This window comes from Ovis canadensis, chromosome 11 (assembly GCF_042477335.2).
Source record: "Ovis canadensis isolate MfBH-ARS-UI-01 breed Bighorn chromosome 11, ARS-UI_OviCan_v2, whole genome shotgun sequence".
Lineage (NCBI taxonomy): Eukaryota > Metazoa > Chordata > Mammalia > Artiodactyla > Bovidae > Ovis > Ovis canadensis.
The window spans coordinates 47797374-47823628 of record NC_091255.1 but is presented as its reverse complement, the minus strand read 5'-3'; the positions used below and the strand labels follow the sequence as shown (position 1 = coordinate 47823628).

The 26255-nt window shown below is 44.4% G+C and overlaps 1 protein-coding gene and 1 non-coding gene across 4 annotated transcripts; both read left to right on the top strand.

The window, feature by feature from the left end:
- The first annotated feature begins 3009 nt into the window (after positions 1-3009).
- On the top strand, positions 3010-25401 carry CWC25 (CWC25 spliceosome associated protein homolog). Of its 3 annotated transcripts, XR_011445933.1 has the most exons (11): positions 3010-3718; positions 6846-7018; positions 12650-12886; positions 16062-16131; positions 17004-17131; positions 17927-17990; positions 18875-19050; positions 19207-19418; positions 19797-19895; positions 23283-23444; positions 23926-25401. XR_011445933.1 is itself a non-coding variant. In XM_069543306.1 (10 exons), the coding sequence occupies exons 1-10, from the start codon at positions 3701-3703 to the stop codon at positions 24038-24040; spliced, it is 1278 nt and encodes a 425-aa protein (XP_069399407.1). In that variant the 5' UTR covers positions 3010-3700; the 3' UTR covers positions 24041-25401. The 3 variants fall into 3 exon arrangements, 2 of the variants coding, with proteins under 2 accessions (XP_069399407.1, XP_070145326.1); XM_069543306.1 differs by lacking the exon at positions 18875-19050; XM_070289225.1 differs by lacking the exons at positions 16062-16131; positions 17004-17131; positions 17927-17990; ... (3 more) ...; positions 23283-23444; positions 23926-25401 and adding an exon at positions 13230-14231 and having other exon boundaries at positions 3183-3718.
- Positions 9373-9445, top strand: TRNAM-CAU (transfer RNA methionine (anticodon CAU)). Its single transcript has one exon. It is a non-coding gene; the product is annotated as a tRNA-Met (tRNA).
- Positions 25402-26255: the final 854 nt, after the last annotated feature.

The window sequence follows — 26255 nt, the reverse complement described above, 5'->3', positions numbered from 1 at the left end:
AATGTGTAGCCAACCAGAAAGACAATTAAAAAAATTCCAAATGGGTCAAAAGACTAAAACATTTAATAAAAAACTATAATGATACATAAAGGAAACTTGAGATAAATGAAATGCTGATTGAGAAGGATAAAAGAATGGTGGGAGACTTTTATTCCATTGATTTTCTTCTTTTTTTTTTTGGCAGCACCATATGGTATGTGGTATCCTAGTTTTCTCACAAGGGATGGAACCCATGTCCCTGGAGTGGGAGCACAGATTCCTAGCCACTGGACCACCAGGGAAGTCTGTACCATGTGGATTTTATATCTTTTAAAACATATTTACAGGGCCTCCTTGGTGGCTCAGTGGTAAAGACTCTTCTGACCACTGCAGGACACATACATGGGTTCGATCCCTGGGCCAAGAAGATCCCACACGCCTTGGAGCAACTAAGCCCATGGGCTACAAGTACTCTGCTCTAGAGCCTGGAGTCGCAAGTACTGAGCCTATGTGCCACAAGTATTGAAGCCCATACACTTTGGAGCCCACGCTCCACAACAAGAGAAGCTATTGTAATGAAAAATCCACACACCACAATTAGAGAGTAGCCCACACAGCAATGAAGACCCAGCACAGCCAAAAGTAAGTAAATAAATAAATCTAAGAAAAAAAATATATATACAATGTATTACCCATTAAAAAATGTTTTTGTTAAGAGTATTTGGCTAGGGAAAGAAAAGTTTAGCTGTAGCGTAGTGAGTGAGAGGTAGGAAGTCTTGTGAGGCTGGAGGAGTCAGAAGAGTCAAATCAAGAAAGAACTGCGCATTGTAGCTTGTGAGATCTTAGTTCCCCAACCAGGGACTGAACCTAGGCTCTCCGCAGTGAAAGTGTGGAGTCCTAACCACCAGACAACCAGGGAATTCCCAGGACTTGACATTTTAAAAATGTGGCTGTTATAGTATGAATAATGGGGAACTGTGAACCTTTTCAAAGCAGTGGGTTGATAAAATCATGTGTGTTTTAGAGAGACACAGCCTGATCCACATAGATAGCAACATATCTCTAAATCTTGACTAGTCCAGTTGGCAATTCCTAATAGGTGTTGGAGAAGATTCTTGAGAGTCTCTTGGACTGCAAGGAGATCCAACCAGCCCATTCTAAAGGAGATCAGCCCTGGGTGTTCTTTGGAAGGAATGATGCTGAAGCTGAAACTCCAATACTTTGGCCACCTCATGAGAAGAGCTGACTCATTGGAAAAGACTATGATGCTGGGAGGGACTGGGGGCAGGAGGAGATGGCTGGATGGCATCACCGACTCAATGGATGTGAGTTTGAGTGAAATCCGGAGTTGGTGATGGACAGGGAGGCCTGGCATGCTTCGATCCATGGGGTCGCAAAGAGTTGGACACGACTGAGCGACTGAACTGAATAGCCAGGCTTAAAACTCTGGAGCTTGAAAGGGAGCTATGACTCAAGATAATGAATTTGGGATCATTAGCATATTTTAATAGATAGTAACTGAAGCTCTGTGAGTAGATGAGATCACAAAAGGAGAACACTGTGAAAAGGCCTAAGAACCTAGGCAGAACCTAAGAGGAAGAATGAGGAAGAAAAAAAAAATGTTCCCTGAGCAGGATCTAGAGAATGAAAATTTGGACAGTGATGGGAAGAAAGTAAAAAGTATTTCAGTAAGGAGAAAGTAATCCTGAACACCAAAGGTTAGAGGTAGTCCAGATGAGGGTGAAGTGTGATTTTCAATTTAAATATGAGGAGGGGTGTATTATTGAAGGTCATGGGAAGAATAATTGAGTGGAGAGTTCAGGTTAAGCCAAAGTTGAAGCGGAAGCATCTTGCCTCCACAGTGGAGGCAACTTGTTTTGAGTTTGCTAAAGACAGAGAGGAGATTGCAGCAGCTGAGGGAAAGACATGAACTATTTTCTTTTTAAAGGATCAACTAAGTATATCTAAAATAATGATGATAATAAGCCAATACTTAGGTAGTTAGAGGAGAGGGAGAAATTGAGTAATACTACTGTTTGGTGTTGCTTCCAGGGGCTCCAAAGAGCTCATAATCATAGTCCTTTATGTCTCAGCACAGAAAGAATTCAGCCAGAGGCAAACCGATACACAAGAAGTGATTTATTAGAATAGGATGCTTGTGAGGCTTAGGAGCAGCAAGAGGGCAAGGTGGTGCTGTGTCCAGGCTACAGTTTTATAGTCAAAGGAAAAGTGGGGAGGGGGAGAAGACCTTCTTTGTCTTTCTTCAGTAGACATCATGCTTCTACCATCAGTTCCTACTCCAGGGTGGGCAGGTGAGTTTTCTTGTTCCTGTACGATCAAGCTAGGTCCACAAATTATTGTTTTTTACGTGAGCAGAGAGTCGTGACCTAGCGATCATTAGCTTATTCAGCTCACTGGGCAGGATGTGGATCCCATGCCACCATTCATTGTTTTATGTTTTGGGGGCATGTCTCCTGCTTCTGTTGCATGGTTTATTGCTAAGCAAGCCTGCTTTCTTCAAGCCGCTCAGTCCTCTCCGACTCTTTGCGACCCCATCGACTATACACTCCATGGAATTCTCCAGGCCAGAATGTTGGAGTGGGTAGCCTTTCCCGTCTCCAGGGATTCTTCCCAACCCAGGGATCGAACCCAGGTCTCCCGCATTCAGGCGGATTCTTTACCCGCTGAGTCACAAGGGAAGCCTGCTTCCTTCATTAATCATTCACTTAGAAGGGTCTCCCACATTTTTTCTACTTACAATCCCCTAGTGGCATTAACTATCAACTACTTTATCAATACCAGATGTGAGGGGTGGGATCCCAACTGATGACCCTCCATGCCTTAGAGTAGGAGGGATGCCTCTTTCACCATAAACGAAGGGAAAGGAAAGGGAGAAGCTGGCGGATTCTAAAGGTTCGATGCAGGGAAGCTGATGGAATTTCGGTTGGCTGGTTTCTGTTTAACTCCGTAAAATAAGCCTGGGGAAAGGGAGGTGGCTGTGAGCCGAAGTTTGAGGAGCGTGCTGATTTGAAAAGCCGTTTTATGAACTCTGGGTGGCTCCCGCCGGGGCTCGGGAGTGATATCCGGAGGGGAGCTCCCAAGGACGCCACAGTGCACTACCATGGCAACAGAACCGCCAGGTGAGGCCCAGGCTCAATCACAACCCCCAAACAGCGCGTGCGTGCTAAGTCGCTTCAGTAGCCGGGGCTCCTCTGCCTATGGAATTCTAGAGCAAAGAACACTGGAGTGGGTTGCCATGCACTCTTCCAGGGGAATCTTCCCGACTCAGATGGAATCCGCGTCTCCACGTTTCCTTCACTGGCCAGTTGGGTTCTTTACCACTAGCGCCACCTTGGAAGCACAACCCCACAGATCTTCAGCTTATTACCACAACGTTTGGAAAGCCAGGGGGAAGAGCCAACTCGAGGTGACCGAAAGGAAACCACAAATCCCGCGATATCATGGGCCATACTCCGTGAGACTGCTCGCGAAGCTATGCCACGCAACGCGACAGCTAGTATTAAACGTCACTGTCCTGCGACGCTGTCTCTGTAATAGGACGCCCTCCCGGAAGTGGGCTCTAGATCGGGCAGTGGAAGTGGTAGCCGGCTGCTCCCGGGACCAAGTCTCGGGAGGTCGTTGTTAAACTATTTCTCCAAGTTTCTCTCCGATCCTTCCTGCGTCTTCTAGCTCCGGGGAGTGAGGAAACGTCTCCACCATCATGGGAGGCGGAGACCTGGTAAGTGAGGGAGCCCAGGGCTTGGGGAGGACTGAGGCCCGAGACCAACTGGGGCTGGGGACGGGTGTGGCAGTGAGTATTCTTATTATCGCAGCTGTGCTTTCGGGGAGAGGGAGCTGTAGCGCTGGACAGGGGGCGGATCACTGCGGCCATGGAGGGACGGGGCGGAGACTTGGAAAGGCGCGTGAGGTGGGTCGCCAAGGATGGCAGGTGGTGTTTGTTGGCAGGAAACCCTTCTGGCTGGAAATTCTGGGGAGCTTGGGGACGGTTGGAACCGTGGCTAGGAAAGGAGGCAGGTATGGAGGACGTGTCACGCAGATTTTGTTTTGTATATTTTGTCTTGGGGTACCTCGCCTTTCCTCAACTAGGAATTCAGTCTTGTCCTGCGCTGTAATTGTGGTGACTTGTGCCCCATTCTCCTCATCCCTGAGCCGTGTTCTGGGATCACAGAAGATCTTCCTCATGTTCGCCTTTGTGACTTTCACTCCTTTAGTGCAGCATTCTGATCTGTAGTGGCAGAGCTTTCTTCTGAATTCATTGATGTTCAGTCACTCAGTCGTGTCCAATTCTTTGTGACCCCATGGACTGCAGCACACCAGGTTTACTGTCCTTCACTGTCTCCCGGAGTTTGCTCAAACTCATGTCCATTGAGTCAGCGATGCCATCCAACCATCTCATCCTCTGTAATCCTCTTCTCCTGCCTTCATCCTTTCCCAGCGTCAGGGTCTTTCCTAGTGAGTTGGCTCTTTGCATCAGGTGGCCAAAGTATTGGAGCTTCAGCTTCAACATCAGTCCTTCCAAAGAATATTCAGGATTGATTTCCTTTAGGATTGACTGGTTTGATCTCTTTGCAGTCCAAGTGACTCTCAAGAGTCTTCTCCAACACTACAGTTTGAAAACATCAGTTCTTTATAGTTCAACTCTCACATCCATACATGACTACTGGAAAAACCATAGCTTTGACTATATGGACCTTTGACAGCAAGTGATGTCTCTGCTTTTTAATATGCTGTCTCGGTTTGTCATGGCTTTTCTTCCAAAGGGCAAGTGTCGTTTAATTTCATGGCTGCAGTCACTGTCCGCAGGGATTATAAGTTTTGTGGCTAGTTCTCATAACCTGTATAGCCACCAAATGGGAAAATGTACCCATAAGAATGTAGTGCAAGATCAGAAAAATGCTAATCTCCTGAAAGTGTAGCTAATCGAATCAGCAAATAGATTAATTTAGCCATTTGTCTAGTAGCTATATTAGAGTTTGTCAGATGTTATCAACTAGAATGACTTTCAAGATACCATCAAAGTTAGTCTGATTTAGTGTCTTCAAGTAGCTGCATTTAGGGACAGGAAATGGCACCCCACTCCAGTACTCTTGCCTAGAAAATCCCATGGACGGAGGAGCCTGGTAGGCTGCAATCCATGGGGCTGTGAAGAGTCGGACACAACTGAGCGACTTCACTTTTCACTGTCATGCATTGGAGAAGGAAATGGCAACCCACTCCAGTGCTCTTGCCTGGAGAATCCCAGGGACAGGGGAGCCTGGTGGGTTGCCGTCTCTGGGGTCACACAGAGTCGGACATGACTGAGGTGACTTAGCAGCAGCAGCAGCAAGCTCGAATCCGAAGTTTCTCAGCCTCACCACTATTGACATTTTGGGCTGGATAATTCTTTGTTGTGTGTGTAGTCCTGTGCATGTAGGATATTTAGCAACATAGCTGGCCCCTGGCTAGTAGCACCTTTCTCCCCGAGTTGTGACAGCCAACAGTGTCTACAGACATTCCCAAGTGTTCCCTGAGACGCAAAATCACCTGTATTGAAGGCAAGCGAGAAGGACCATTAGGACAAGGTGGAGGGTCGGGGAGGAATGGTTGAATAACCTGATGAGGGGAAAGTGAAAGGTTGCTGCTGTGAGCCATGTGTTACGCCGGAATTCATGACCTCTGGAGGAGAGGATTTCGAACTGGGGTCAGAGATGAGGCTTGAGTACTTGGAGCTTTTTGTGTACCAAAGTTTTATTAAAGTATAACAGAGATAGGGAAAGCTTCTGACATAGACATCTGAAGGGGACAGATTGCCCCCTTGCTAGTTTTTAGCAAGGTGTTTTATGTCTGTTAGAAAGCTTTTAATCAGATAAGAGAGATACCTCAAGATTGAGGGAATTTCACCAGGCCTTTCCAATTCTGATCCTCTCCAATTCATTCTTTACATGCTAAGCTGGTCATGCATTTCAGCTGCATATGAATGTTTAATATTTTCTACTGCCAACAGGATAATTCAGTCCCTTAACATGGCCTATAAGGCACTTAACCTGTTGCTTTCTTTATTGGCTTCATCTTGAGTCCCCTTCCCATCAGGTTGCTGTCCTATCTCCAGCCATGCTGAATTATTTGTATTCTGTTCTTTCTCACCACTGGGCGTGCAGCTGTGTGTGTTGTTACCTGTCTTTGGAAATCTACTCCACTCGTCCCTGCTTCCTACATCACTGGGATAATTTATAATTGTCCTTAGATGTCACTTCCTCCAGAAAACCTTCCCTGGTTGGGAAACTGAACCAATGCAGTGACTCATGGGGAGAAAGGGAGAAGTGAAGCACTCCTTGAGGGTGAAAGGGAAGATCAGAATCGGGGGGAGATTCTTGGGAAGGAAGGTTGAAGGAGGTAGAGGTATCAGGTGTGGTTGTAAACCATGCAAGTTCAAGGCAAGTTCAGTGGACTCAAGGAAAAGAAGGTTGTATTCTTAAGAATGTGTCCAATGCCAAAGGCACTTGAGTTCTTTCACCTTTCAGAGTCTATACCTTCCCACTTCTCTGCCTCATTTCCTGTATTGTCATCACCAGCCCTCACTTCAGGCATATCCCGTGGAAGTTAGGTTCATACATTTCAGGATAGAAGTAGTTGAGGGGAATTTCGGGGGGGGGGCCTGTTCCATTCTGAAATTTTATGTACTTGAACAACCTCTCCTCTGCCCCCGACGTGTGAGAGATTGTTGGGTGCCAGCCTCGCCATTGTTAGAGTCGTCTTGCCCTTACATGGCTGCCTTGGCGTGAACGGGGTGGGGTGCAGCAGGGCCAGTTATACTCACCACACACCTGCTCCCTGCCTTGTTTTCTCCCTCGTTTCATTTGCCACAGAATCTGAAGAAGAGCTGGCACCCGCAGACCCTCCGCAATGTGGAGAAAGTGTGGAAGGCTGAGCAGAAGCATGAGGCTGAGCGGAAGAAGATTGAGGAGCTTCAGCGTGAGCTGCGGGAGGAGAGGGCCCGGGAGGAGATGCAGCGCTACGCGGAGGATGTCGGGGCTGTCAAGTAAGCAAGGCGCTGGGGCCATTTGGGCTGGGGCTGTCTTGGTGTGTGGGGAAGTGCAGGCCTGTGCGTGCATCGTCCAGTTGTTGCATAATAGCTGGATAAGAGAATGAGTTTGGAGTCAGTCTGGACTGGGTTCTAAGGCTGACTTTGTGTGAACTAGCCCAGCTTTGTAACTGGGAGCAAGTTTGGGAGCCTCAGTGACCTCAGTAGAACCAGGGTGGTGGTGAGAGTACCCAACTCCTAAGGCTTTTAGAGGATCAGATGAGATGACACGTAAAGGCCTCAGTGTAGGCCAAGTTCACGGTAGACAATTGTCAAGTAACTGTGACTGAGGATGACTGCCTCTACCCTGCTCTTACTGTGTCGAGGCCACATTCCTGCTTTTGTTAATGTATGTACTGCAGGCTCATTTTAGGGAGGCATTGAGGTCCCATGGAAGGAGATAGATGTTGTGTCTGTCAGTGAAAGCTTTGTGACTGTGGACAGTCCCATTCAGTTTCCTCTTGTATGATATCGGATAGAAGTAACAGATGATATACCCTACCAACCTCCATAAAAGGGGATAGGAGTAAATGTGTTCTGAGAAAAATAAAAAGCATAAAATATGCAGTGCATTCCTAAATCAGAATTGAGTAAAAACTAGACTAAAATTGAGTAGTCTGTACTGTTCCTTGTGCGTGTCCTCGTGGACAAGTCTCCAGGGTGACATGTGACATACTTTCCCCTGTATTGGATATATAGGGCTTTTCCTTAGTAATTTCATCACAGGAGGATTAGTGACATTTGTGTGTGTGAGTGTGTGTGTGAGAGAAGAGACACAGACCAAGAGAGAGACTTAGTTTCAGTTCATGGAAATGGTATTACGGAATTTAGGCAGGAACAGTTACATTCTTTCAGGAAAATGGATTGGGAGAACGCCATTCTGACTTAAGTATGAGTTTAAAATATTCGGAATATTTTAAAATAAAAGGAGTTTTGGAATTTTTAAAGTACAACACAATAGATTTAGGGCATTAATATATAAAATGAGCTAAGAGAATTAAATTCTGTACTTTTTTTTTAACCATAGGCACACATTAAATTATTTTACTTTTCATACTTCGTATAAATTATATCCTTTACATTTAAAGTAAATCAGTTTCACACATTTGGACTAATTCCTGGGCAGCGTATAAGACATTCTTATATGTGAACCCTTGATTTTAAAACAAATGTCAACTTTAGACAGAATATCTGTTAGAAGAGTTTACTTCCCAACTAACCAAAAGTAAAAAATTATTTTCAAATTTTTATTCAGGCAAATGTTACAGATTATGCACCTGATATGTCAGAAATTTTGGACTTTGCAGAGTCCAATGAGGTCAGAGTATAGATGAGCAGCTTCAGAGCTGGGAGTCCAGTGTTTACCATGTTGCTGACCCTCAGGCCCTCTTGTCTGCTGTGAATGGGAGGAAGGTGATTTTATATTCTTTTGATTTTTTTTTTTTGCCCCAGCCCCCTCACCCATGTCCTCCAACATCGTGAAACTCCAAGGTCAACAAGTAGGCCCCTTTTCTCGGTTTTTACTTGCAGATGTAGTTAGACGATCTGCTTGTCCAGCGGACTGGCTTGGGTAGTTCCTTGCACAGTGTCGTGCTTTTCATGTATACAGTAGAAACCCTGTGCTGTTTAACAGCTCACTTCTATGGTTCAGATGATCTTTTCTATGTTTATTATGCTTCTCTCCTAGAACAAAGAAAAAACCTTAATATCTACATTATCCTTGAGCTTCATCCAAATTCCTCTTTGCAGTGGAGTGTTGCTTGGTATTCTCTTTATTAGAAAATTGTGTTTTCCATGCATGGGTCTACACCAGCATTTCTCAACCCTTGTACTTCAGTGTGTCCTTGGGAGATTAGACAGATGAAGATGGGAGTGATTCCCACTCAGGCCAGCTTCCTAAGAATAGCAGGGGTTGTCTGGGGCAAGGGCATCTGTAGATTTTAAGAGCTCCCTCGGAATTCCCTGGCCACCCAGTGGGTAGGAGACCTCTCACTTCTCGGCTTTCACTGCCGAGGGCTCTGGTTTGGTCTCTGGTTGCTGCTAAGTTGCTTCAGTCGTGTCCGACTCTGTGCGACCCCATAGACAGCAGCCCGCCAGGCTCCCCCGTCCCTGGGATCCTGGTTAGGGAACTAAAATCTCACAAGCCACTTGCGTGGCAAAAACAAAAACCTCCCTGGGTGAGCCTCGTGGGCAGCCTCAAGAACCTGTTCTATATCCTTAGTGATAGCAACAGCAAAAACTGTAGATTATTTCATTTTTATATGACTTCTACCCTGTATCTTTTCTCATTTAAAAACTCAGAGAGAGGGACTTCCCTGGTGGTCCAGTGGCTAAGACTCTGCACTCATAATGCAGAGGGCCCCTGTTCAATCCCTGGTCAGGGAACTAGATCCCACATGCTGCAACTAAAAAATCCTGTATGCTGCAATGAAGACTGAAGATCTCACATGCTGCAATTAAGACCTGGTGTAGCCAAATAAATAAATAAATATTAAAAAAAAACAACTCAGAGCATCTCATTTAAAAGCAATGAGAGCTGGCAGTTACCAGCTCCATTTTATTTAAAAATTTTATTTATCTGTTTATTTTTGGTTAGGTCTTCATTGCTGCCCAAGGGCTTCCTGTCATTGCCGTGGGTGGGCTTCCCATTGCAATGGCTTCTCTTGTTGGGGAGCACAGGCTCTAGGCCTGTGGGCTCAGTAGTAGTGGTACACGGGCTAGTTGCCCCGTGACGTGTGGGGTCTCAGTGTCTGGACGAGGGATCTAACTCCTGTCCCCTGTATTGGGAAGCTAGTTCCATTTTAGATGTGAGGATGTGGAAGTGTGAAGAAATAACTTGCATGGTTCCTGGGCTGGTTAGTGGTGGAACCAGGCCAAGTCCCGTGGCACTGGATCTCTGTGATTACAACGTGGTTTCTTACCAGAGGGCCTGAGGAGGACTCATATCAGTTGAGTCCTTTAAAAAAAAAAAAAATTTAATGAACTAACTGATTGATTGTTGGCTGGGCTGGGTCGCTGTTGCTCCGTGGACTTTCCTCTAGTTGTGGGGAGCGGGGGCCACTTTCTGGTTGTGGTGCTTGGGCTTCTCGTTGCTGAGCACAGTCTCTAGAGCTCAGGCTTCAGTAGTTGCAGTGCGAGGCCTCAGTAATTACCGCTCCCTGGCTCTAGAGCACAGATTCAGCAGCTGTGGCACATGGGCTCAGTGGCTCCATGGCATGTGGAATCTTCCCAGATCAGGGATTGAACCTATGCCTCCTGCATTGGCAGGCGGACCCTTTACCACTGAGCCAACCAGGGAAGCCCTGGTTGAGTCTATTGAAGACAAGCTGGAGCCCTGAAGATACTACTTCATAGAAGTATCTGTCTTCATTTTTCCTTCTTTCTTCTGGACAGGTTTTGCTGTTGTGCCTTCAGGTTCCCAGCCCTCCTACCTTTTCATATCATCTCTTCTCTTTCTTTCGCTTAGTTTCTTTTCCCTCATCTTGTAACTGCTCCTGCTCCCCAAGGCTCACTGCTCTTCTCCCTTTATTCTCTAAGGGTGCCTTCAGGGACTTCCCTGGTGGTCCAGTGGTGGAGAACCTGCCTTCCACTGTGGGGGATGTGGGTTCGAGCCCTGGTCAGGGAACTAAGATCACACATGCCCGTGGCGCCACAAGTAGAGAAGCCTTCAAGCCACAATGAAGACTCAGCACAGCCAATAAATAAACACATAAAATAATTTTTTTTTTTTTAAAGAGTGCCTTCATTCCTCTGGTACCAGTGTCAGCTTCATGCTGATGACTCCCACGTGTATCTGCATATTCAGGTGTTCCTGCTTCAAGTGCCCCACAGTCACCTCCTCGCATTCTTAGCTCTCAGCAGCACTGTTTGGTAATTTGTTGACCTCTGTGCCTTATCTGGTAGCCTATGAGGAGCTCAGCTGCCTGAATCTTTGTCATCTTTCCAATGTTACTCCTCTCTGCCTGGCACACAGGAAGAATGCTGAGTCAGTGTTTACAAATGAATACAGATGAATCTTTAGTCCCCGCTTCCCAGTCCATGTTCATGTCAGGCATGTGTAGGCATGATCCTTTGACTCACCTTTGACATGTCCTTTCATTCATTTATTTTAAGACATGTTTATTTGTTTCATTTGGTTGCCTCAGGTCTCAGCTGTGGCACGTGGGATCTTTTGCTGCTGGTATGCAGGCTTCTCTCTAGTCACGCTGCAAGGTGCTCCAGAGCTCATGGGCTCAGTAGTTGTGGCGCAAGGGCTTCGTTGCTCTGAGGATGTGGGATCTTAGTTCCCTGACCAGGGATCAAATCTGCGTCCCCCCGGCATGGCATGGGGGAGACTCTTAACACCTGGACCACCAGGGAAGTCCATCAAACCAATCGTTTTAATAAGAAAAGAGGTATCTAAAGGATTTAGACCCTCTTATTGGTTTAAATTATTTTTATTAAAATTTGCAAACATGGGGCTTCCCTGGTGGTTCAGTGGCCAAGATTCCAAACTCTCGATGCAGCAGACCCAGGTTCATTCCCTGGTCAGTGAACTAGATCCCACGTGTGGCGACTAAGACCTGGCACAGCAAAATAAATAAAAATAAATATTCAAAACATTTTTTTTAATGTGCAAAGATATAACTAAAAAGATATTATTTATGCTCATAGTTGTTATGTAATCTTAAAAATCAATATACAAAAAATGTCATATTCAAAAATCATTGAAACTAATGTTATAGATAGTACTCTTTTGATGAAACTGCTTTGCTGCTTGCAATGTGAATGTGATATTGATTGCCCCAACACATACTCTTGCGAGTTCAGCGCAGCTTTATTGTTTGTTGCCTGGAGACCCAATTTTCTCACCACTTTTTCTCTTAGAACCACAGCGAAATATTTGGCATGATACTGTGACATAATTTGGCTTCCCTCTTTTGGCTTGAAAACATAACTTGTTATGGCTGATCTTTTCTCATTATCCCTTTGAATGTGGTATTACCCCTGGTGCCAATATGCCAGTAATTTCCAAAACACGTGATAAATACCACTGCATATGTGGTCACTGGAATTGTTCTTGGTGATGAGCTGATCCAAAATGTGCACATTAGCTGTTTCAGATTATCCTCGACATGAAGGCACAACACAAAGACTTTGTAAAGGAGACTTGAGAAGCCCTGAGCAAAGATCCACGCCCCAGGCTGAGGAACATTCTTTCCTCACAAGTTGCTTTAGTTGTGTGGAAATAATCTCTCTGCTAAAATGTAAACTCCATGACAGCAAGTACTATTTCTTCCCAAGTGCCTCATGGAGTGTGGTATTTAGCCTTTGCTAAAGAGCCTGTAGCATGAGTCCTAGTCTGATCAGCCACACTTTTTTTTTCTTTAATGTTTGGCCGTGCCTCGCAACCTGTGGGATCCTAATTCCCTGACTAGGGATTGAACCCACAGCCTTGACAGTAAGAGCATGGAGTCCTAACCGCTGGACCGCCAGGGAATTCCCCTAGCTGTGCTTATTATCTATCGCTTGTGTTCAGGTTTTGTGTTTAGGTTTGCAGGAGTCTACATTTTCTTTGACTATTTCTTTTTTTTTTTTCCCTTGAACTAGGAAAAAGGAGGAAAAATTGGACTGGATGTACCAGGGTCCTGGAGGGATGGTGAACCGTGATGAGTACTTGCTGGGGCGTCCTATTGACAAATACGTTTTTGAAAAGATGGAGGAGAAGGAGGCAGGCTGTTCTTCGGAGACAGGACTCCTCCCAGGCTCTATCTTTGCCCCGTCAGGTGCCAATTCCCTTCTGGACATGGCCAGCAAAATCCGAGAGGACCCGCTTTTCATCATCAGGTACTGATGAGGGTCTGGGAAGGGGGTTTTGTTAGAGATGCTCAGCCGAGATGTTATCTCGCCTCTTGCTTTACAGTTGGGAAGAGATTGGTAAATGTACCAGACCAGATCAGATTTATCCATTTACCCTTAGCCGTTAAATAACAAGAGGTAGGCAAGGTGAGAAAGACTGGCAGCTTCTTAGAAATTTGGAGATATGTATGACCTGCCTCTTGAGAAACCTATATGCAGGTCAGGAAGCAACAGTTAGAACTGGACATGGAACAACAGACTGGTTCCAAATAGGAAAAGGAGTACGTCAAAGGCTGTATATTGTCACCCTGCTTATTTAACTTATATGCAGAGTACATCATGAGAAACGCTGGGCTGGAAGAAGCACAAGCTGGAATCAAGATTGCCGGGAGAAATATCAATAACCTCAGATATGCAGATGACACCACTCTTATGGCAGAAAGTGAAGAAGAACTAAGAGCCTCTTGATAAAAGTGAAAGAGGAGAGTGAAAAAGTTGGCTTAAAGCTCAGCATTCAGAAAACTAAGATCATGGCATCTGGTCCCATGACTTCATGGGAAATAGATGGGGAAACAGTGGAAACAGTGTCACACTTTATTTTTTTGGGCTCCAAAATCACTGTAGATGGTGACTGCAGCCATGAAATTAAAAGACGCTTGCTGCTTAGAAGAAAAGTTATGACCAACCTAGACAGCGTATTCAAAAGTAGAGACATTACTTTGCCGACTAAGGTCCATCTAGTCAAGGCTATGGTTTTTCCAGTGGTCACGTATGGATGTGAAAGTTGGACTGTGAAGAAAGCTGAGTGCCGAAGAATTGATGCTTTTGAACTGTGGTGTTGGAGAAGACTCTTGAGAGTCCCTTGGACTGCAAGGAGATCCAGCCAGTCCATTCTAAAGGAGATCAGTCCTGGGTGTTCATTGGAGGGACTGATGTTGAAGCTGAAACTCCAGTACTTTGGCCACCTCATGCGAAGAGTTGACTCATTGGAAAAGACTCTGATGCTGGGAGGGATTGGGGGCAGGAGCAGAATGGGACGACAGAGGATGAGATGGCTGGATGGCATCACCAACTCGATGGACATGAGTTTGAGTGAACTCTGGGAGTTGGTGATGGACAGGGAGGCCTGGCTGCTGCGATTCATGGGATCGCAAAGAGTCGGACATGACTGAGCTACTGAACTGAAGAGTTCTTTTCCCCTCCCCTCTCTCCCTCCCTTTGTTTGTTTGTTTTCATAGCAGAACCCTTTAAAAAGAAACTTTAGAATCTTACTTGAAATCTTAGAACAGATCAAAGTAAAGCTGAATTTTGGGTGTTAAATAAAATCATGTTGTGTGTGTGTGTGTGTGTGTGTGTGTGTTTTAATTTGCATAATTTTATTTCAAGGATGTAAGATAGAACATTGAAAAAGTTTATTTCTTATTTATATATCTTTATATGTACATATTTTCTCCCATTTTGTAGTAAAATATGCATAACATAAAATTTACCATGTTAACTGTTCTAAACTGTACAGCTCAGTGGCAGTAGGCACATTCACACTGTTGTGGAACCATCACCCCCACCCGTCCTTCTCCAGAGCTTTTTCATCTTTGCAGCTGAAACCTTACACTCCTTAAACAATAAGTCCCCATTCCCTCCTCTTCCCAGTTCCTGGCAACCACTTCTACTTTCTGTTTCTATGAGTATACTCTAATTACTCATATAAGTGGAATCATATGGTATTTATTTTTTTTGTGTGACTGGCCTATTTCATTCGCATTATGTCATCAAGGTTTATCCATATTATATAGCATGTGTCAGAATTTCTGTTTTAAAAATTGTGGTAAAATGCACATGATGTACAATTTCCCATTTAAACCATTTTATGTATACAGTTCAGTAGTAGGGCGTTTGGATTATTGTGCAGTCAATCTCCAGAAGTTTTTCATCTCTTTGTTTGTTTTTTGTGTGTGTGTGTGAGGCTTACTGGATCTTCCCCAACCAGGAGTTGAGCCCAGGCCACCAAAGTGAAAGCCCGGAATTCTAACCTCTAGGCCACCAGGAAAGTCCTCATCTTACAAAACTGAAAATCTATACCCATTAAACAACGCTCCATTTCCCTTCCCCCGCAGTCCCTGGGGCCCACTATTGTATTTTCCATTCCTATTGTTGGACTATTCTGAGCCTCATACAAGTGAAATTGTTCAGTATTTGCTTTTTTGTGAGTGGCTTATTTCACTTCGTATAATGTCTTCAAGGTTCACTGAGGTTGTATCAGGATTTCCTTCTTTTCTAAGGCTGAATGATAGTCAGTTGCATGTTTATACCACATTTTTTAATCCATTCATCTCTCATGCCCATTTGGATTATTTCCTCCTTTTAGCTATTATGAATAATACTGCTATGAACATCGGTGTATAAGTATGCATATTATTTTATAAACTCATTTTTTCCACCTAATCATATATATGGGGCATCTTTTTTTATTGCTGACCACGCTTTTATAACATCATTTTTAATATCTATATTGTACGGATATACCATAATTTATTTTATTAATATTCTCCTATTGAATCCCTAACTTGTTTCCAGGCTTACGTCATTCTAATATGAACAACTTTTTAGTGACCTTCCTTGATTATATCCCTTCAATAATAAATTCTTGAGGAAGCATTTATAAGTCTGAAGACTTTATGAGTATGTACAGGCTGTGATAAATGTTGCCAAATTGTTCTCCAGGAAAATTGACCTGTTTATCTTCCTATGAATATATAAGAATAAGGCTTCTTTAAAGAGGAATCCATTCTCTTTACTTTTCAATGAGTTATGATGCTAAACAGTGGAGGTAGTATTGAAATGCTGCATATGTTTGATACACAAGATGACATACATTTACTTGACCAGTTGGGAAGCCCTGAGCATGAAGCTTAACAAGCAACAGACCAAACTCACTTTCTTGCACAACAGGGAGCCAGTGTGGACTTGACCCGCAATATGCAATCCCTCATGCAGACTTGGGGAAGATTTCTGACTTTCACACCATCATGCAGATTGCAGCATAGGGCTTGTCTGCCTGCATTTAGAAAAAAGATTGCTGCATAGAGTTATGGAGAGTAGAATGAATGACTTAATTCCCTTTCTGAAGAAATAATCATAATTTTTATAACTTCTCTTTCTTTAGGAAGAAAGAGGAGGAGAAGAAAAGAGAAGTATTGAATAATCCTGTGAAAATGAAGAAAATCAAAGAATTGGTAAGTAGTGCATTATGTAAGCATTAAGAGCTACTTAACATGAGAACTCCTCTCCATTTATTCTTTTTTTTTTTTTCATTTATTCTTTTCTTTCCTTCTCTCCATTTATTATGAGAGGGAAAACAGAATGGCTTTAAATGTCTTTGTCTTTTAGAGACTGTCTCCTGGTGATTTTATGCAATCTTATATCAAGCTTAGTTATGCTTGATTTTCTCTTTTATGTCTTTTGGTTGGAAATGCAGCATGTGATGTCATTCTTCCAGAAAAAGACGGGTATTGGGATATGCCTTTGGAAACCATGATTGTACACTGTGTTCAGGAGATCAGGTGGTATCCCATTCATCATTAGGGCCCATTCATCATCCACATATTATGTGGCTGTTTCTTTTTTTTTTAACTTTTTATTTTATGTTTGGAGTGTAGCCGATTGTTGTGACAGTGTCAGGGTGACCGCAGAGGACTCAGCTTTACATACGCATGTATCCATTCTCCCCTAAACTCCCTTTATGTACATGTTTCTTGGATCAGTTGGTTAAGAAAAGTTTAAAAATTGATCTTGCAGTCCCTAATTACTTTCAGTGGAGTTGGATTCTTTTGACAGAATAGAAATTCCTAGGCAGTGGTTCTGGGGACTGTTTCAAAACACAGATTCCCAGCCCCACCCACCAGAAAGTCCATTCAGTAGTCTAGCGGGTGTTTCTGCACAACCAGGGTCAGGACCCTCCACTGTTGTCAGCACGGGGTGGCTGATTGATCATGTCCCCAAGCCCCTGTAGACCCAGAGACCTGAAGTCAGGCAGTTTCCACATGACCCTCAGAGAGGCTGACAGGTCTGGATAATCTTACATGCTTATGTTCTGGGTATTTTCTAGTTGCAAATGAGTCTGGAAAAAAAGGAGAAGAAGAAAAAGAAGGAGAAGAAAAAGAAGCACAAGAAACATAAGCACAGAAGCCCAGGCAGCGATCGTTGCAGCAGCGAGGATGAGCGCAGCCGCGGGAGGTGAGAGCGCTGAGCGGCCTCCTGCACCATTGATTCACTCACTCTCATTCATTCCACAGAAGTGGACGAGCGCCTGCTCTGGACCGAGAACCGCTAGGTTCTGGGGGCTCAGTGGAGGGCACTGGCACCCTCTGGCTCTCTGCCCATGGAGTTGCCAGCTAGCATTAGAGTTCCTAGAGGTGCTGGCAAGATCCCCAGCAGGGCTGGCTGCCACTGTGTCAGTCCTAAATCAGACGTCCTGGATGCGACTTTCAGCTCTTTTTTATTTTATTTATTTATGTACTTTTTGGCCACACTGCATGACATGTGGGATCTTAGTTCCTCGATGAGGGATGGGACCTGCGCTTCGTGTATTTTAAGCTCAGAATCTTAACCGCTGGACTGCCAGGGCAGTCCCTCATTTCAGCTCTTGATTCCACCAAGACTGGAGTGGGTTTTATGAAGGCTTTTTCTTTTTTTTAATGCATTAATGGGCCCATCTGGGCTTGTTCTGTGTCTTCTCTGCGGGAGCCGCCAGCGCTGTCGCTGCTGACTCAGAGTCCCTAGAATAGCAGCACGAGGTGAGAGGAGAATGTGCTCGGGCGCTGGAGCTGAAAAGTGAGGCCCACGGTTTTTCGCAGGAAAAACATGACTGTGCTGATGCATCTTCCAGCAGAGATAGAGAAACACACTCCCACGTGAGAGCCAGGAGGTGGGAGAGGTCACGTTTGAAACAGGAAGCACATTTCGGCACAGAGCTGTAAACTGGACCTTTAGGCGTCTTCTTTTTCAATGACTATGTGTTTAATCTCTTAGATCTCAAAAGAGGATGGCAAATTCTCCCTCTGTTTTGTCCAAAGTCCCTGGATATGGCTTACAGGTAAGGATATGGCTTCTCAAAGGGAGTGACCATGGGGCCATGGAATGTGCCAACCTGGCAGCCTTTTTGGATATAGAGCAGTTTCTTTTTAAACTTTTAATTTTATTTTGGAGTATAGCTGATGTTATGATAGTTTCAGGTGTACAGCAGAGGGACTCAGCCATATATATACATGTATCCACTCTCCTCCAAACTCCCCTCCCATCCAAGCTGCCATATAACATTGAGCAGAGTTCCCAGTGCTATATACAGTAGACCCTTATTGGTTATCCATTTTAAATATAGCAGTGTGTACCTGTCCATTCCAAACTCCCTAACTATTCCTTCCCCCAATCTTTCCCCCTGGCAACCATAAGTTCGTTCTCTAAGTCTGTGAGTCTTTTTCTATTTTGTAAACAGTTTCATTTCTATCATTTTTAGATTCTGCATATCAGGGATGTCATACGATATTTCTCCTTCTTTGTCTGACTTTTATTTCCCTCAGTATGACAGTCTCTGAGTCCATCCATGTTGCTGCATGGACATAGAGCATTTTTAGCAGCCAGTCATACACACAGAAAGAAGGGAGTTTGGGCAGCAGAGGCTGGGATTGCTGGGGAACAGGCCCCTTCCTTACTCCTGAGCCTCTCACTAAGCTGTAGTCCCTCTGAGTAGAGGGGCTAAACCATAATGGGCATTTAGGCATCCCCCCCTTCCCTCTGTAGGTAATTTACATGAAATGCATACATTTTAAGTGTCCGGGTTGATTACTTTAATAAATGTACATCCCTCTGGACTCCTTTTTTCCCCTCAGGTCCTTTCCTCCATGTTTTGCCTCCTACTCCCCCTCAGGCTGTAGAGAAGAGCCAGGCCAATTTAAGTGCTTGGGTGATATATCCTTTTAGGGCATTCTGAGGATGACTTTCGGAGAAGGTGATGGCACCCCACTCCAGTACTCTTGCCTGGAAAATCCCATGGACGGAGGAGCCTGGTAGGCTGCAGTCCATGGGGTCGCGAAGAGTTGGACACGGCTGAAGCGACTTAGCAGCATCAGCAGCAGCAGAGGATAACTTTCCTTAGTGTATGTAGCTCTCAGTGATAACCGTATGATGGGATTGGAATACCCAGTTGGCCCCGTATAGGACCTCAGTGTTTATTCATTTTCTTGTTTCACTGCATCTTCTGAGCTGCTGGATCTTCCTGCATACAGCTTTCCTTCCTTTCCTTGATGATACAGGTCAGGAACTCCGACCATAGCCAGGGACTGCAGGGCTCTCTGATGGCTGAACGAAAGGGAGCGCATGGGTTGAAAAATTATTCCAGGTCCAGAAGCTCCTCTTCCTCACCTCCCAGACATACCAGCAAGAAGAGCACCAAGGAAGCAGGGTCCCGGGATAGGAGGTCCCGATCCCCTGGCAGAAGGTCTCGGTCCCCAAGGCCAAGCAAGCCGTGAGTGTGGGAATTCAGTGGGCAATGACCTGTGGGTGTGGGGGCCTGGTCACAGCTGGGCTTTGCTGTTGGCCATATCTGTTCATCAACTCTTCCAAATGGCTTTGCTTTGTTATTATTGTTACTTTTTTTTTTTTTAATGTAAAGCCCAAATTTCTAGAACTACATATTTGTATGTGTGGAATCTCTGGAGTGAGAGTAATATCAAATCTTATGTATCCTTATGCCTTTATTTTTCTTCCAGTTCTTCCCTCTGTTTTCTTCAATTTGGGTTATGATTCTAAAGCTGTTAGCTTTTCTTCCATCTTTTGAAGGACATGATAGAAGCCCCTATATTGAAAAAGCTTTTCTCCTCTCTGCCTTCTGTATCTGTTACAGGCACAACTCTAAGGTAAACAGGAAAGACAGAGGCCGAAGTAAGAGCCCGTCTCCTAAAAAGGAGGTTTACCAAAGGCGGTATGCTCCTGGGTACACCAGGTGAGTCCAGAGCCCAGGAGGTTCACTTCAGACTCCCAGGCATGAGTCTAGGAGTGGCTCAGACCAGGGCAAGAGGATAATCTGTATCACCCTTTTTGTTTACCCCTTTCTTATTCCACTTGTTAACTTTTAACCATCCACCCTACCCGCCCCCCCCCCACTGCATGTGAATCACATTGAAAGGACAAAGTAAATAGTTTTGAACTATTGAACTAATGACCAATTCAGTAAGTGACTCTTTGTCAACATCTGTAAACCGCGGTTATTCTCACAGAGATTTCCACAGGAAGCTTTTCTTAAGAGTGCTCCTTTCTTGAGGCATCAGCTGAAAGGGAAGCAGGGTGGTCTCTTTGAGGGCAAACGCCCTAAGATCAACTCTGCATTTGAGTTAGGTATGGCTTGGGTCTGACAGAACATAGACATACAGTCTTGGGATCTGAGTGGAGTTGGCTGTGCCCTTGAGAGGCTGTCCCAAAGGGTCTCAATTGCTCTTAGAAGTTATTAGATGAAGGAATTCCCTAGTGGTCCAGTGGTTAGGATTCCACACTTTCCATGCTGAGGGCTTGGGTTCAATTCCTGGTGGAGGAACTAAGATTTGGCAAAAAAAAAAGAGTTGGGCAACTTTTGTGTACTTCTTTAACTGCCTCCCCAGTTGGCTGCATATTAGAATCACCTGAAAACTTAAAGAAAACCCAAAATCCCATTCCCTGGCGGCTCTTATGACATAATTTCTGGGAGGGTGAGATGGGTAGCTAGGATCAGCAACTCAATGGACATGAATAACCTCAGTAATTCCAGTACACAACCAGCACTGAAAAATCACTGAGTTCATAATAACCTCTTTCAGTCACTATGGCATTAGAAGAGATGCAGACCCTAAGGTCCCTTTTAACTCTTAATTGCCTGATTCCCTAAGTTTAAGGTTTAATTTTGATTGGCAACTTTCCAAAATATTACATATTTCCCTGCCTTCCAGAGGGGGAGGGTATACTGCATGTTATTTAATCTCCTGTTGGTGTCGCTGGGTCAGTTCTTCAGCTGTGCTGTAATCCATGCTCTTCTTAGGGGTGGATGCTCATGACTATATGTTGTTTTTTTTTTTAATATATTTTAAGACTCTTGGTCAGTGCAAGGCCTGCTTTTTCAGATCCTGCTTTGTTTTTCTGTCTCTTTTGCCATCTGCCATCACTTGAATTTGTCTCACTTTGTCAACCTTTTCTTAGTGCTGTTAGAATTGTTGTTGAATTTTATGATTTAGAAAGAGTTAGAATAAACAGGTTCCTACTGTGTAGGACCAATAGACCAATATTTCAATAAATTTTTTTTTAAAAAGTGAGTTAGAGCCCTCAAGATCTCAGTCTTCCAAGAATGGAAACACAGAAACTGGAAAGGATGGGTTTTGTGATCTCTTTGCTTTGGTTTGGTGTTCCAGGTAGTTGAACACTAAAGATGTAACCAAGATTAGGGTACTGAAAAAAGAAAGAAAGATTACGGCCGTAAAACCTTTCTTAGCACTGTTTATATTGTTTCTCAGATTGAGAGTCACTGGCTATTTCCTCAAGGGTCTGAGAGTTCTGCAAGAATTTAAAAATTTTTTTGAGTTCTCTTTTGAATGTTTTAATTAGTGATCTGAAACACCTTTCTTGTCAATTGAAAAGATGAAGCTTCTCCCGTTTCTCCACATCTTCACCAACGTGTTATTTGTGGTCTTTTTGATGCTAGCCATTCTTCAGGTGTGAAGTGATACCACGTTGTGGTTTTGATCTGTTTTTCTCTGATGTTTAGCAGTCTTGAGCATCTTTTCATGTGCATGTTAACCATCTGTATATCTTCTTTGGAAAAATGTCTCTTCAGGTCTTCTACTCATTTTTTAGTTGGGTTGTGTGTTCTGCTGAGTTGTTTGAGCTGTTTATATAATTTGAATATTAACTCTGTCAGTCATGTTATTTGCAAATATATTTTTTCCCATTCAGTGATTTTTGTTTTGTTGATAATTTCTTTTGCTGTTCAAAAGCTTTCGAGTTTAATCTGGTCCCATTTGTTTATTTTTGCTCCTGTTTCCTTTGCCTATAGCAGATAGATTAAAAAAAAAATTGCTATGACTTATGTCAAAGAATGTACTGCCTGTTTTCTTGTAGGAGTTTTATGGTTTCTGGTTTTATATTTGGGTCTTTAATCCATTGTGAGTTTTTTTTTGTATGTGCTGTGAGAAAATGTTCTGATTGTATTCTTTTACATGTAGCTGTCTGGTGTGGTTCTCCTGTGTGGTTCAATTTCTCTAGAAACTACCAGAGTCTACCCTCTAGAGGGTCTCCTATAGATGCTTGAGAGAGCAGTCACTGACTTCCCCCGAGTCAGGCATGAGGATCCCAGGTTGTCTTAATTGTTCCTTATATAGACTTAAAATTAGTCCCTTTGTTTTCATCCTTGTGGACCACACTCCAAAGTATTAGAGCCTACAGTACCTGAAGCTCTCCTGGATTTTACAGTGTGAATTGCTTCTGATCAGTATCAGGCACTTAGGATTCCGTGTCCTGTAATCTGTTAAAGTGGTTACCACTCCTTCATCTTCTTGTGTCTTCTGACAGTTTGTTCACATATGTCTTATCTAGAGTTATTTCCTCTTCCATTTTCTTTTTAGTTAGTGGGGTTTTGAAGGGGAGTCTTCACTTCACTATAGATAACTGTCAGATTTTTAGTATCTTAAGTTTATTTCTCAAAATTGGGCTCCCACTCCCTATGGGACTCCGATAATTATTTTTCCTTTTAAAGGGGGATCTGTATATCACACCAATTTGAGAAACAATGGATTTGGATGTCTTACGTTGGTAGTGATCGAGCTGGTTCATCTCCTCTTCTTGCTCTTCATTTGCAGTGAGTGCTAGGAAAGAAGACCTATCTACTGAGACTAAGTTAAATTCTTTAGGCAGCTTGCTTCTAGCTTAGTCCTGAATGGTATACTCATGAGCTATGTCCATGAACTTCTAAGCATCTCCAGTGGGTAGGTGGTAGATATCAACCATCACATGGATAAACTTGGTTCCCTGTTCTTCTATAAGTTGTTAAACAAACAACTGGAATAATTGCCATAGATGGAGGTTCCTGATTAGTTCTTATTATGTATTGTTTCAGAATAATTACTTTAGAGATTATTGAATGAGAGTATGGATTCCTTCACTAAAAGTCGTGAAATTTGAGTGAAACCACCTGATCAAGTTGTTAGGAAGGAAGGAAACTCTTGCTGAGTGTGGCACTGGGCTGGGCATCTCCAAGGGAAGAGAGCTATGGGCTGGAGAATCTGGGTCCTACCTGGTTTCTCTTCCTGGGGTATTTCTATTTTTTGGCTGGGAGAGAAGTAGGCCTTAGGGTAATTTTTGTGTTCAACAGAAAGCTCTCATCAGAGGAGCTGGAGCGAAAAAGGCAAGAGATGATGGAAAACGCCAAGTGGCGGGAGGAAGAGAGGCTGAACATCCTCAAGAGGCATGCCAAGGATGACGAGCGGGAGCAGAGGCTGGAGAAGCTAGACTCCCGGGATGGGAAGTTTATCCAGTGAGTGCATCTTTTCCCTGCCTAACAGCGTTCATGGCAGTGGTCCCAGAGAGGCAGTCAGAAAAACTGGTTCATTCACTGTGTTCCCAGTGTTTCTGTGTCCCTGCGGAGCTCAGCCCCCAGATACCTCTGTTGCTCTTCTCAACTTCTGGCCAGACAGGGGGATGTTTTTGATTTGAGGGGAGGAGAAATGAATTGGTATTTTACTGAATCTTCTTGTCCTTCTAAGAATTCATGGCTCAGGAAGCCTTTTTCAAATGAGGCTTTGACTTATTTTCCAGAACAGATAAATTTTCCCTTACAAATTTGTAAAAAATTGAGTTCCAGATGGAGTTATTCAAAACTTATCTATGTGGACTTAAAGAGAGCTTGTGTTTCTACAGCCGCTTTATGGGTAACAACATGTTTCTTCTAATTCTGCCAGGTAGTTGACCAGTTGACAAATGTTGTTACTTAATTTTCCCCTGTCTTCTCTTTCCAGCCGCATGAAGCTAGAGAGCGCATCTACCTCCTCTCTGGAAGATCGGGTGAAGCGGAATATTTACTCTCTCCAGAGAACCTCAGTAGCTCTGGAGAAGAACTTTATGAAAAGATGAAAGCCATCCCCTGTCTTGCTGGTTTTCCTGAAATTTCCAGGGAGGCTGCTGATCCCTTAAAAATTCTCTTTATAAGAGTTCAAATGGCTTCTTTCACAGATGTCAAACCACCACTGTTCAAAGTGACTTTCCTTCATGGATTCCAGAAACAGCTCAGTTCTTTTGAGAACCAGTGTGACTTGCTCTATGGGACCCTCGGTAACTTTTGCTGGGTGCAGAGTGGTTTTTTCAGTCAGTAGGCACTGGAACATCTAGGTGTGAGCACTCATCTTGCTCTGGAGGGAGCCTCCCTATGCCTCTTCCCTCCACCTGTGTGAACAGACTTAACTAACTCTACCACCTCAGAACAGACTGGACCTTTCAGAAACCTCTCCCCTCTGAATCACCCAGAAAGATTGTTCTTACCAAGGTAAATGAATACTTAACTTGATTTAGTAGATGTGACAGAATGATGTCAGATTAGGGCAGAGCCAAGGCAGTGACAAAGAATCTGGAAGGGAAAACAATGCAAAAAACCCCCACAAAAACCCCCTAAATGAACTGTTTAACTATTTGAACGATCAAACTGTAAAATATAGTGTGTGTATATGTATAAATTATAATTTTTACATGCTTTTGGAAAAAAAGTTAGCTTTGTGAGAATATCTTGTTTGGTAAGTGACTTTACTATGTAATAGAACCTCATTGTATCTTGTTATCCAATAACACAGCAAGGCAGGTCAGCTTTTCTTTCCTCTGCAAATCTGGCAGATTTTGGAGGGGCCCAGGGTTTATTGATAGGATCTAGGGTATCTGTCCTTTTTACACAGCTTATAGTCTCTGATGTGTGGGCAGTGCAGAAATGAAGTAAAATCATTTTAGGAGTCAGGACCGAACTCAGTATGTACCCTGGCTCTTAAAAGTATAGTGGAAGCTGTTTATTTCATGCCTTCCCTTTTATCATGTAGTAATCTTATTATGAGTCTAGGTTTTCAGGAGTTGTTTGGTATTATTTTTTAGTCAGCTATTAAAAAAAAAAACCAAACTCATAGGATCAATCTCCTGTCTTCATCCCTTTCCTGTCTCCTACCAGAAGTTCTCATTTGACTCAGGAGTCCTAGGCACTCTTGATCCACACATTAGCTGGGCTAGTTCCTTGTTCTGCTAATTCCTAATTCTTAAACGAGTTTGGATTTATATTTTTTGAGCACTTATGCTGCCATACTGTTATGCTTAAAACCCAGTCTTTCCCCAGAGAGAAAGTAACATACACTTGTTATTCAATTTAACACCTTATCCTGCTTCCCTATACTAGGGTTAATTATGTCTTTTATTTTATTACTTGGTAATAAAAACTACATTTATTTTTGTAACTGTGTAAAGAGCCACCTGTGTTGAGTATTGAATTCCCATACAGAACAATGTTGATCCACGATTTGTGTCCAACATAAAACATAATTCCGAGAGGAATTATGAAGAAAGCGTGGGCAGTTTACTGAAAGATTTCACCGAGTGAACCAGAGAGTAAAACGATTATAATTCCCTGCCGTATGATAGGTGTCTTAAGGTGCCGGCCTGCCCCTGAACTGGACGCTTTGGCGGGAGGCCGGCCACCGGTGGGTGAGAGCGGGACTCATTCATAAAACCCGAGACTTCCAGCTGGCTCCTCTCATTGGCCCTGGGGGGAGAGGGCGTGTCCCGCGGGTGGAGCGCGGCCCCGGTCCCAGGGGAGTGGGAAAGATCCACGCATGGGTGGAGCGAGGGGGCGTTTCTTGCTTTTCCCGGCAGGACTTCCTTTTGCCCTCGCAGTGTTCCTCCTCTCTCCCCCGGGGTGGGGATGGTACGTCCCACCCTCCTCGCATTCCCGCCCCTCCTCCCCTCCGGACCCGTGGTGCCGCCGCCATCTTGGCACGTCAGGTTGAGGAAAGACCCGAACCCTAGGTTTGGGGGGCCCGGTCAGGGAGATGCTCCCGCAGTCGTCTGCGAGACCTACCCAGCCCTCCTCCCCTCCCTGCTAGGGCGCGGCGCTCTGAGGCGCGCGGAGGCCGGCTTGACTCCTGTCGGGCCCGGGGAGGAGGAGCAGGCTGGGCGGCCCGCTACCTCCCCGGGACGGGCGGTACCACCCAGGCAGGGAGGACAGGGCCTGGTGACGGCAGGGCTGCGGCACTGCCCGGGGCGGGGTGCGGAGCGGGCCGGCCAGCTCCCTGGGGCGGGGCGGGGCGGGGCGGGAAGGGCG